At 44.3% G+C, this 12,473-nt stretch overlaps 1 protein-coding gene across 2 annotated transcripts in view; it reads right to left on the minus strand.

The window, feature by feature from the left end:
• The window catches only part of DSP (desmoplakin), a 42,056-nt gene that overhangs the window by 12,170 nt on the left and 17,413 nt on the right, over window positions 1–12,473 (minus strand). For both annotated transcript variants that reach the window (XM_081247338.1, XM_081247337.1), the window contains exons 5-17: window positions 11,990–12,118; window positions 10,407–10,457; window positions 9,349–9,510; window positions 8,728–8,832; window positions 6,796–6,891; window positions 6,342–6,467; window positions 5,648–5,800; window positions 4,096–4,250; window positions 3,158–3,284; window positions 2,180–2,381; window positions 1,699–1,925; window positions 867–1,033; window positions 284–422 (exon numbers count right to left, since the gene is read on the minus strand). In XM_081247338.1, the coding sequence (XP_081103464.1) occupies window positions 284–422; window positions 867–1,033; window positions 1,699–1,925; window positions 2,180–2,381; window positions 3,158–3,284; window positions 4,096–4,250; window positions 5,648–5,800; window positions 6,342–6,467; window positions 6,796–6,891; window positions 8,728–8,832; window positions 9,349–9,510; window positions 10,407–10,457; window positions 11,990–12,118 (1,839 nt within the window). The remainder of the gene's footprint in view (window positions 1–283; window positions 423–866; window positions 1,034–1,698; window positions 1,926–2,179; window positions 2,382–3,157; window positions 3,285–4,095; window positions 4,251–5,647; window positions 5,801–6,341; window positions 6,468–6,795; window positions 6,892–8,727; window positions 8,833–9,348; window positions 9,511–10,406; window positions 10,458–11,989; window positions 12,119–12,473) is intronic.

Below are 12,473 nucleotides of genomic sequence, written 5' to 3' on the forward strand. Positions count from 1 at the left end.
ATATTAAAGGTTCTGAGAAGTACTACAGTACCAGCTTAACTGTGTTTAACTCGCGTTCCCCAGACTAATCTCACCACAGACGACTTTCTCACGTAGGTCCTGCCAACACGCCCTGGACAACAGTGCTCTAGAGATAACGGCTGATGTCAACCACGTGTGGCCAACGAAATCCAGTAATCCTCCAAACTCATGAAGACTTAGTGAAGCTCTACCACCGGGGACTGGGTAGTCCTGTATTCTTTCCCATCAACCGGGCAGCTCGCTGTTCAACCCTTCTCCTTACCTTCAGTCCACAGCGGTAAGCTTCCACTTTATCCAGATCCAGGCAAACAGTCTCCTCTTCAGTAAGCTTGGCTTCGTAAACCTTCAGCATGTCTTCTGCCTGGAGAATGGCCTGCAGGAGTGCTCTCAACACGCACAAGCTGTCAGGGGCCAAAGAGGCAAATAAAATTGTCAGCGACATAATTAGACTTGGAAACTCTCTCGGGCTCTTGCCTCTCTTCATAAAAGGGAACGATATGAAAGCAGAAAAAAATTTACTCTGCTTATTTTATAAGTTACGGAGCAATACATTTTTTCCCTCTTTCATGACTCAGAACTCCATCTTGCATCAATGGAAGAATTCTAAGTTCTGGCCTTTAGGGGCTTCCTTGGCTGGAAGAGACAGTGGAGTTCAGAACAATGGGATAGGCGCCCTAGGCTGGAGGACCCTCTCTCAAAAGCACAGAAGAACGTGAGTGAGGCTCCAATGAAAAGAGAAACCATAAGGCAAGAGCTCCAGCAACCAGCACGTAAAGCAAATGAAGTCTCACTAAACGAAGCTTGAGAAAAGCCAAATATCTGAGGTCAGTGTCAGTCGCATTTACCTATTTAAGTAGCCGTCTGTAACGCCATTGATATTTTCCAGTTTCTGAAACAATCCAAATACCTCATTCTGCAAATAGCAATATTTTTCCGAACCTCTGAAGTTAGCTAGCATGTCCTTCAGCTGGTTGAGAACTTGAGCGATTGCTTGAGAATCATTCTCTAAGCCCTGTCCAAAAAGAAGGGAAACGCTTTTGATTTAGCTGTATGCTCCTCACCGTCATTCATGTCCTCAAAAGGCCCACAAAATGTGAACGACTCCAGTGAGAGTTGACCTTTCATGTCCTTCATCAGGAAGGCCTTACTAGCACTGGATAACTGTGACCCTCTTCCTTAGAATATATATCTCGGAGATTCCAGTGCAGTGCCCAGGCCTGGCTGAGCGGAAGAGATCACTGAGCTTGACACTGAAACACCTGGGCTGCAGTCCCAGCTTGGCAGATGGCTTGCAGCTCTTAGCCCACCCCTTACTGTCTACAAGTAAGATCATTCTACCTGTCTAGCCCACATCATAGGTTGTTTCAGGCAGAAGCCAAATTAATGTTTGTGAAAACTTTTGAAATCTACAAAGCACTACATTGCAGAAAAGGAAAAACACTACAGCCAGACTGAGTGGCCCACAAACTAACAGCAAAGGTGGTTTAATCCCCAGCCTGGTATCTTTCCACAGATTCGGCAGCGTGGGAAAGAAAAAAGGTAATTGTGCCAGAAGCCTCTTCTCTTGAAAATGAAGGTTTCTTGCCTATAAATATTTAAACCAGGAGGTCTTTTTTACTACTGCACAGTTCAATATAAATATACCTAGAATCAAGCAAAACATTAACAGATACCTACCTTTAGCTCGTTTATTTTCACTGTGATGTGGTGCGCAGACCCTTGATCTGCCAGAAGGACGTTTTTAAGGGTCATTTTGCTCTCACAGAGCTCCATCTGCCTGCGAATCTTCTGGAGCTCCATCAGCAACAACGTTTCCTGTTTGTCATTTTCTCTGTTGGTTTCAATTACTTTATTATGGTTGGCAGCTTGGCAGGGACCAAGATGCGTGATTTCAGTTGTGGTTACTGCAAAAATGTTAGGACCACAAAAATCAGAGACTTCTTGGCTACAAGGGCGCAAGCCCTCAAAAACACATCCATGCTGCATGGAAGTGTCGCTACTTCCTTTGAATTTGGTTCTGAAACCTAGCATCTCCATGACTTTTGATGTACGATCTTTCAAAGAAGTGATTCTGCAACTAGTTTTTGGCAAACGACATACTTTCTTTTGAAAACGGCATGTATGGTGGCTGCAAACCTACAGGTGGCTCTAAACCTACCTGTCTGGTGCTGGGAGCAGCCGGGGAGCTGTATGACCAGCGTCTGGTAGTGTTTCTGGGCGTCCGTGAACTGGGTCTGTATTGTCCTCTTGTCTTCATCTCCAAACATCTCCGAGCCTTGGCTGTCTCTGATGAAGTCTTGGTAACGTAACTCAAGGTCAGAGATTGTCTTCATGTAATCTTCCTGCCGCATGGTCTTCAGCTGGAAATAAACCAGGCGGGGAGTGTTTTCTTGGCCCCAGAGCGTGGCCAAGAAAGCTTCCCAGGAAATGCACTACTCTGGTGGCGCTTGAGGCAACGCCCCTCAGAGACCCATTAAGACAGAAAAGGTCTTTGATGATTTAGAGCTTGCGCCTAAGAACCATAGCAGTGGGTTGTCAATTTTCTTCTTCCTATGGAATTTTCTTCCTCAAAGGAAATAGGACTCAGAAGCCCCAAATGGCAAGCAGATCACAGCAAAGCTGCTCTGACTGAAAAGAGTTAAAGGGGTAAAGGGAAGCCCCAAACGTACCCATTCCCTGCCTCTCTCCTCCCTGCTGTCCCTGTCATCCCAAAGGACTCCCTCACCTGGATTCTTGGGCCACTACCTGAAAACCACTGATCTAGGGTAACTAATGCTTCCAAGAATTCAACCCCACCTTTTACTTCTGTGCTATGCACTCAATAACTATGCCCTCACTTTCCATTACATCTAAGGAGAGTGGGACCCTGAGCATCACAGGACCTCATGCCTTTTCCACAGGGACTTCTGGCTTGTCCGGTAACTTTAATTAGTACTTCTGTTTGTCTCTTAACCGGCCGGGTGCGAATCTCTCCCATCCTGTGTTGGACGGACTAGAACCTCTAGGGAAGGCTCAGCCGACTCTCTTGTTGACACACAAAAGCATCAGCTGCACAGCTAGGCTTGCCTGGTAGAAACTACACTTCAGGGGGCAGCCGGGGGGCCCCTCCAGGCAGCGGGGGTTCCTGAGGACGTACCTTGGCGACGGTCATGGTCTTGATCTTCTCGATGTCGATCATGCAGTAGTGCCAGGACACCAGGCTCTTCATGTTGATGTAGAGCTGGTTCCACAGGGCCAGGATGGCTTCATAGTACTGCTCGATCCTAGGAGGCACAGAGGGAAAGCATGCTAGCCCGGCTCTGCAAGTTCATCGCAAACGGGAAAGCTGGCCACGCTCCCCCAGTGGCACAGAAAACTCAAAGGAGAACTAACAGAGCAATGGGTGAATGGAGCATTTGCAAAACATTCAACGTTTCAGTGGATTTAGACTAATACCCAAAAGTACACCCTCAACGACCGACATGGGTTTCGATACACTGGAATCATTTTGGTCAAAACAGGCAGTACAATTTGTGGTTGTTGGGTTGTTTGTCAACAACGTTTTAATTGACAGAGGTCTGGCGCCGTGCAGGCAACAGTGAGAAATGGGTCTCGGGTCACAGAACGCCTGCTGGAGCTTGGACACGGGCTCATTGGGCTACTCTCACCCCCACCCCGAGCGGGCTGAAGACTTCCATCATAAAAGGTTTGGAAGAATGTGCCCTGGACAATCTGTCAAATGAACGCGCCACCTACTGATGGTCAAATGCTGATGCTAAGTGCATTTTCTATTTGTGGCTACAGGCCAAACTACTGATGGTCTAAAAGGCAGAAGAATTTCAAAACAACGTCTTTAAAGTGCATGGCCAGAAGGAGCTCCTCTACTGTCAGACACTCTTTTTCATCTTCCCATGATAACCACAGTATCTGCAACAGAAAACCTCAAGACAATGCAAAGGGACCTTCACCGGGTCCCCCTGTGGGGGGCGGTGAGAGCAGTAGGCAGCGGTGTGTCTAAGTGTCTTGTATCAGCGTCTGCCCTATTTTCTCCCCACCCGCGTTCATGTCATGGCCAGAAGGAAGTTCAAGACGTACTTGCTTGAGAGGTCCACGGCCAGAGGGTTGGGCGGAGGAATGATGAGGCCCACGGAGGGCACGACCATGTCCACGCCCCCCGGGCCAGTCACGTGCCACTTGCTCCGTTCGTTATTGTCCTTCAGGATACACTCGTCCCCTTTGTGGAGGATTTTCTGCAAGGCAAGCAGCACCGTGTTTTGGCTTTATCCACGAGCCCACATTTTTATCTTTTTTGCTCAAGAACAGAAGCAGCAGCAGTGATGATGTGCTGTTTCAGCTTTGCTCTTAGTATTTTCTGCCTCAGTTGAAGCTGACCTTGACACAACCCAACATGACTGATGCTTTAAATAAGACAGGTGAGCCTACAAGGTGTGTCTGAAGGAAATTAGGTAGAGTGACTTTCCAGGGGACAGCCAGGGGAGTCCCCCGGTGAAGTGAGCAATCCTTCAGTAAAGCAAAAACTCACCCCCTGGCTTTTCTATTTTTGTGAATTTGTGTTTTATATCGTAGATTTCAGTGCATGGGAGTCACTTGTCTCATTCATTTGCTCTTAAAATTGTTAAATAAAAACAAAAAAATTTTGGTATCAGGCCCCCAGAAAAATAACTTCCTAAATTAACTCCAGCATCTAAATAGCTTCTTTTCTAAATTAACTCTATATAGCTTCTTAAAATGGGTATTTAGGGCTTCCTTGGTGGCGCAGTGGTTGAGAGTCTGCCTGCTGATGCAAGGGACACGGGTTCGTGTCCCGGTCTGGGAAGATCCCACATGCCGCGGAGCGGCTGGGCCCGTGAGCCACGGCCGCTGAGCCTGCGCGTCCGGAGCCTGTGCTCCGCAACGGGAAAGGCCACAACAGTGAGAGGCCCACATATCACACACACAAAAAAAAAGGGTATTTAAAATATGCCAACTATCTTAACTACTAAAATGTAACAAGTTCGACATGGAGGTATTTCAATCTCCCTTTAGATTTCTTACTTCTCTCCACCCAAGTTCTAAAACCATTTCTGCATGGTAGAATAAACTCCATTGTTTTATAACGTCCATCTTACCAACTCATCACATTTTTTATTTCTTAAGTCCTCCATAATTTTTATAAGAAAATACAGCTGTGGGAATTACATGAATAATGACTAAAAACAAGTCATCTTTCTACATAAATGTTTGTATTTACCACTGAACCTACAGATCTGATGTGGCTCATTTAATGCATAAAATCCGCAATGACATTCCCTTTACATAATGGCCACGTTTCTCTTTTTTTTTTTAGTTTCAGAAATTTAAAGAGGGATCACAGATGCTAATTGCATATTGGAAGAAAAGAAGGCTTAAGTCTTAAAATAGAATTAGAATAGTTTAAAAATAACTATTGTCCTACTTATTTGCAACTATGACAAACAACTCAGAACAAAAATCACTGCATTTTTTCAACAGCTTGCCACTCTGTATACAAAAGAAAGACATTTACTAGGGTGCTCACTGAAACCTAAATGAAATTCTGCCCTGGACAAAAATCCATCGGTAAAGAAAGGGAAAACTTTGGCAGCATTCTGATGAGCTGAGTACACACCTGGTCCTGTTTGTAGTCACAGAGGGCCCTGACGATAATGGGTTTATTGCTTCTGTAGTCCGGGTTCCGAGGTTTCAGCTGCACAATCCTCTTGGACTTGTTTACCAAGTTCTGCACCTGGCGCTTGTTTTCAAGGATTTTCTCCCAATCTTTCTGCAATTGCAAATAAAATCATACTCGAACACAGATACTCTCTGAAAGTGAGATAAGACCTTCAGATGGCATTACTATAGCTATCATGACATTATAAATTAGATACTGCTGTAGCTGCATTAGCTGTAAAAAGCCACCAATTCATCTGTCTGCAGGGACCACAGGTACCTTTCATAAGAAGCCACTACAGAGGCAACACAGCCATGAATTAGGTGGGCGGGAAAGAATATCACTTTGCAAAAAGGCTATGCTGACAACATGTGAAGTACGCTTTTCTGAAGGGATTTTCACGTTAAGTCATCAGTGTTCTCTCTGGTTTTGTTCTGAGCACCCATAACTACTGAAGCAGAAGTAATGTGCCACAGCAGCTGATCGTGCAAAGAAATGTATTTTGAGAAAAGCCACTGAAAATGAAGACAATGCTTGCTTGAGCTTTGGGCACTCGTTGCTCTATAGAGCAATGCAAATGCAGATAATCTGAATTGAGTCGGTGGGTGCATTTGTTTTATTCCCGGGTAAGGGCCTGGGTCTGAGACAGTACCTCCAACACCTTGATCTGCTCCAGCAGACCCTGCAGGGGCATGGTCTTGTCACACAGGTACTTCTTCCTGACGCTGTCTTGGAGGCCCTTCAGGTAGGCTTCCGTCGACTGGGCCTCTTCAAAAAACTGTTAAGGATGCGGGTAACCCCGTGTCAATTAAAAGCAACTCAATACGCAGCATCACCTAGTATTTCAACTTCAAGGATTATCTTCCCTACGAGTCTATCTGATAGGTGGTTAAAGGAAAGAATTTGAGCAGAAAGTATATTAACTTATGTGAGAGCAAGAGGCTACGTGAATGATCGGTGACCAATCTGTGCTCCTCTAAACTAAAAACCAATAAATAGTATTCACGCCATAGCGTGAAGGTTGTTTTCAGTGCTTTTTCAAACACATTCGGAAGAGAAGCTGTGAAGACCCAAAAGACAATTAAATGATTACTAGGTATAAAAACCTGAAAGTAGGCAGCATTTTCTTTGAGATGAACATCAATGCATTTGGTGATCTGAAGAATCCAGCTCCACTGTGTCTGGAGAGTATCCATATATGCCTGAAACAAGAAAACAGCAGCTGTCTCTCTACCATTCAGCCATAGAGAGGCATCCATTATTTCATAGATAGGTGAGCCTGAATGAAAACCATAAAGCATTTTTTATCTAATTCCAAATCAAGCAAACTTTTTTCTAAAAATTGAAACCAGAATTTCCCCACAGGGAACTCTTGGTATGGTAGAAGTTAAATTTTAAAACTAATTTTGGGAATTCCCTGGTGGTCCAGTGGTTAGGACTCAGCGCTTTCACTGCCGTGGCCCCGGGTTCAATCCCTGGTCGGGGAACTAAGATCCTGCAAGCTGGGTGGCCAAAAAAACAGAAAAAAACCCCAAAAACAACTTTAACAAATGGATATAATTAGGAGTATTAGTCAAAATATTCTTCCAAATGGCATGGCTACTGACCAATCAAAACAGACCAATCAGAACAGGGACAGCCCTGGGGCATCAAGCCCTGTCCCTGTACCACTGCTAGACCATGCGGAGGTCCAAGGTGAAACAGAGCAGGACGCAATGGTCCTTGCCCCCCATGTCCTCAACCTGCCTTTTGTCTGTGGAAAAACTTTAGCCAAAGCATAAGTTTAATCAGAGAAGTGAGAAAATGCAGACACAAAGGAACACTCCAACAAGACTAAATAACAATAGTTTATTCATTAAGCAAAGTCAAGGACCTTTAGTTCCTCCTCAAGGGCTATAGATAATATTCTGAACAATATCCTGTGAGCTGTCTATTAATAGATACTGAAACCCACACCAGGTGGAAGAAGTGAACTACATGATGACCAGACTGTAGCCATGACATAAGCTGCCACAGTTCTAAGAACTGGCCTCAAAGAAATGGGGACAAACCGACCCTGGAACTAAAGACTAACTGCACTTAAAACAATCAAGATGACGCTGATCAGACCACGGCATGACTAATTTCAAGATGACTGTCAGAGCTGACTGTGCTGTTTCTATAGGTAGCCCCCTACCCCCATCGATAAAAGCTCTTGGGAGGTGGCCTTTGGACAGGTTGCCGGCATCCAAAATAAAGGACACTTTCCTTTCCACCGACCTTGCCTCTTTGTTAGCTTTTTTTTTTTTTTAGGGTACGCGGGCCTCTCCCCGTTGTGGCCTCTCCCGTTGCGGAGCACAAGCTCCGGACGCACAGGCTCAGCGGCCATGGCTCACGGGCCCAGCCGCTCCGCGGCATGTGGGATCTTCCCGGACCGGGGCACGAACCCCTGTCCCCTGCATCGGCAGGCGGACTCTCAACCACTGCGCCACCAGGGAAGCCCCTTTGTTAGCTTTTGAGCAGCAAACAGCTGGACCACCCCTACTTTCAGTTACAAAGTTACCTGCCATGAAGAGGGCCTGTGGGGGACGAAGGCAGTGATGCTTACCAACTGATACGGAAAAAGCTGGATTTTTTTCAACAATCAAAATGGTCATATCAGTGCTACCAGCTAATGTCAGACTTGAGCACAGTCCACAGATGGCAGTCTAGGGCAGAGGTCAGCAAACTACAGCCCAAGGGCCACATCTGGGCCACCACCTCCATTTATAAAGTTTCACTGGTGCATGGCCACAACTGTTCATCTACATGTTGCTATGGTTGCTTTCACACTACAATGGCAGAGTTAATTTCAACAGAGACCAAATGGCCTGCCAGTCTAAAATATTTATTATTTGGTCCTTTCCAGAAAAAGCTTGCCAACCCCTGGTCTAGGGTATTGATAAAATAAACTTGTCATGGCTTTATGGTGGATAAGAACCACTCATCTGTATAGTCTTATTTTTTGAAAAGTGTCCCCTTTTTCCCCCTGATAAGAATATAAATCTCATGAAGCCCACCTCAATTTTGTCTGAAGCTGGATGCTGACTGAGGACAAGTTGGTCACTTTCTTGTTTCAGCTTATTAAGCTCTTTTTCCTTAACTTCCAGCTGACTCATGCGTATCTGCAAATAAAAGAAAAACAAGTCCCGTAAAACAAGTCACCGGCAGCCTTCCATCCCTCCCACCATTGTTAAAGGAAGTCAAACACAAAACTGCATTTTGGAAATGAACAATGTCAAAGAATTGCATTATGTGTTCCTCAAGAATCTTAGCATTTTTAAGACCAGAAAGGACGTCTGAGATCATCCAGTAAGCAGCTGAGGCCGGACTGGTGACACGGCTTGTCTGAATTCACCCAGGTGGAGGGACGAGCTACAACACATAGTGAGATTTTCGAATTCTCGGTTCTAAGCCACCACACTCTGCGGTACACACACTCGAGGATGTCTGACCGAACTCATCGCACCCTGTCTGCTGTCTTCTGAGATGCTAAGCCCTGCACTGCCTCTCTTAAGTCACGGAAGAGCCTTCAGAAAGGAATGGTTTTTCATGACCACCCCACTGCGGCTGCATCACAGATGGCCAATTCAATGAGCACAAATGCTTTCATCAGCACCGCACGACTCCCGGGGGCTTACAGAGAAGGTCTCCTGCTTCTGAGCGATGTTGGTGTTCCTGTCGCTCCAATCGTACAGCAGCTCCTCCTCTTCACAATCATTGATCCACATGATCTCTTGGGATGTGGCCTGAATGATGTTCTGCAGCTGTCGCAGGTGGTCCATCCTCTCAAAGGATGTTTTCTGCACAGGAAGGTCAAAGCAGCGTTAGGACAACAATATGCAAATGAAGGGTGCTCCCAGCAGATTTCACAGATAAACCCTCGGTGATCCCTTTTACCAACAAAAATCCCAAGAACCAGTCAAATGTTAATCTTTTGCATTCACTGATCAGCTGGTAGGTGAAAAGGACCCACCCAAACTTAGGATGAATAAGGGGTCAACTTTAGATTCAAAGAAATAGCCTAATCCAGAAGGGTCTTGATTCAGACACTGGTGTTTGGCTTCAATAATTAGTTTTAGACTATAGAGAGAAAATAGATTATTAAAAAAGATAAATCAAGCTTTTTCTGCCCTCTCCCACATCCCCAAAATTCAAGGTGCCATCACCTTGGAAAATAGTTGTGTCACCACTGGCCATGTTATTTAAATAGTATCACTGCCAACAAGGAAATACTGAGAAAGTGAAGACAGGGTGACACAAATAGTCAGAAGAATGGAAATATCTCTTCTTATGAGTCAAGTAATTGATTCAGTTTGTCATAAAATGGTGATGATGGTCTGATAAACCTCTCTCTAAGGAAAACAAGTCTTATTTTTGCTTATACTTCCTAAAAAGGCTACAGTTCACAAGTGGAAAAGCTTTATGGCTTTAACTGCAAGTATTTAACAAGTGCTAATTATGTGACACTTAAACTTGCAAAAACTAAGCACTGTCTTCAGAAAAAATTCTTTTCAAATTTCCTTCTAAAGGGAACACAGCAGTAGAAATAAAATTAGCATCTATAAGCCCCTTGGTATACTTCCAGGCACTTCCTGGGTCCTTAGGGATAAGGCCAAGCAGGTGCTTTGTCCCCAGGTCCACATTTATACAACCAAATTGCACTGAGCACGGAGCCTTCAGAAATAAGTCGTCTTACCAGCAGGTTTTCATACTCCTCCTCCAACTGGTAGATTGCAGATTTCTCACGCTAGAAGAAGACCAACAGTGAGTAATTATTTAATTCCCCTTGAGGGTTTATATAGAAAGAACAGCCCTTCTAAATCTCCTTCTGTCAAATACATACTAACTTCAGATTCCCTGGTGGAAAGAAGAATTTGCTCTATGAAATCTTTCACCCACAGGGACCTTTCTCAGTTGATTTGGAGGCAAACCTCACTGGCCTGGTGGTGGCATCTCTAAAAGGAAAGGGCTCATCACTGTCACTTAAAGAATCACTGTTAAACAAACTTTTAAAAGTTTGAAAATATCATTTAGGACTCCTCAGATCTTAGAGAAAAGAGGGAGAGATCTGATCAGATACTCAGGTATACAAAAGTAGGCAAAAAAAAAAAAGGTGGAAAAAGTGAGGATGAGCATCTCCGGGCTATGTACAAAAGTCAGTGATTTAAATGGCACAAATTAACTTATCAACGAAACTGAAACAGACTCAGACATAGAGAACAGATTTGTGGTTGCCAAGAGGGAGAGGGGTGGAGGAGGGCTGGAGGGGGAGTTGGGATTAGCAGATGCAAACTAGTATATACAGCATGGATAAACAAGGTCCTACTATAGAGCACAGGGAACTATATTCAACATCTTGTGATAAACCGTAATGGAAAAGAATATGGAAAAGAATGTATATATATGTGTAACTGAGTCACTTTGCTGTACAGCAGAAATTAACCCAACATTGTAAATCAACTATACTGCAATTTTTTAAAAGTCAGTGATTTAAACTGTAGAGATCGGGTGGAAACCAGGTACTTAAAATCAGATGAATATTTTAGGCTGTAATCTTGGACACAGCTTCAAGTCTGTCCTTTCAGCAAAGGAAAAATGTCAGGATGAGACATGATTTCCTTATTAGAAATACAGTTTAATTACCACATAGGAAAGGCTTCACCAAGGACTTCACCAAGGATTCACCAAAATAAAACTATAGGATTGTCACATTTCCTCTGTTTGAAGAGATGGTCTGCTTCCTGCAGAAAAGAACTACCACCCCTCAAAACATGCATTTACCAGTGGCATAAACGAGTGTGTGTGTGTGTGTGCCCTTAGTCCTGGAGGGTTAGCACGATCCCTAGTAGGTCTTTCTGATTCCACATCCCCATTTATGAAATGGGGTTTTAAAAAATTTCCAGGGAAGGATAAATTAGCAGTTTGGGATTAACAGATACACACTACTAGATATAAAAGAGATAACCAACAAGGACCTACTGTATAGCACAGGGAACTATGCTGAATATTTTGTAACCTATAAGGGAAAAGAATCTGAAAAAGAACAGATATATATGTATGTATAACTGAATCATTTTGCTGTACACCTGAAACTAAGACAACACTGTAAATCAACTACACTTCAATTAAAAAAAAATGCCAAGATTAAAAAAAATGTTTCCAGTCTTTTGGGGAAGAAATCACAGACTCATGTTTCAGCCCACACTGCCTGGGATCAACTAACTACAGCATCCTTCAGTACACTCTTGGAAGACTCTACAATGAAATGGTCCAAAATACCAGGTCGGCTTTAATCTTGTCCAGCTGCCAGCGGTAGTCCCCGATGGCATTGTGGATGCTCCTGTGACTGCTGATGTGCTGCTCCACCGAGGCCAGGTCCACGCCCCAGGTTATCATGTCCATCTCCGCCTGCCAAGGGAGAGAGAGTGGGCCCTTCATTTCTGACGCCCCCTCACCTACAGCATCATCAGGGGTCAGGTACGTACACAGGGACATACACAGCTTCCACTCAAATACAACTGAAGCTGTAAACAGTCAATATTTTTGAAATGAAAAAAAAACTTGTAAAGGCTTGGAATTCCCAAAAAGCTAGTGAGGGCTGCCCGATACAGTAAGTTGGGAGTCCCCTCAACTTATTTGTCCCTAGCTCAAGATGGGCCGAGGAGAGATGATTCCAAAATGAGATCCTTAAAACCTAGATCATGTCCTCTAAAGAAAAAAAACCTACCTGTGCACATGGCCTGTGTGTATATACAGCTGTGGG

This window comes from Mesoplodon bidens (genome assembly GCF_964165515.1).
Source record: "Mesoplodon bidens genome assembly, chromosome: 10".
Classification (NCBI taxonomy): domain Eukaryota; kingdom Metazoa; phylum Chordata; class Mammalia; order Artiodactyla; family Ziphiidae; genus Mesoplodon; species Mesoplodon bidens.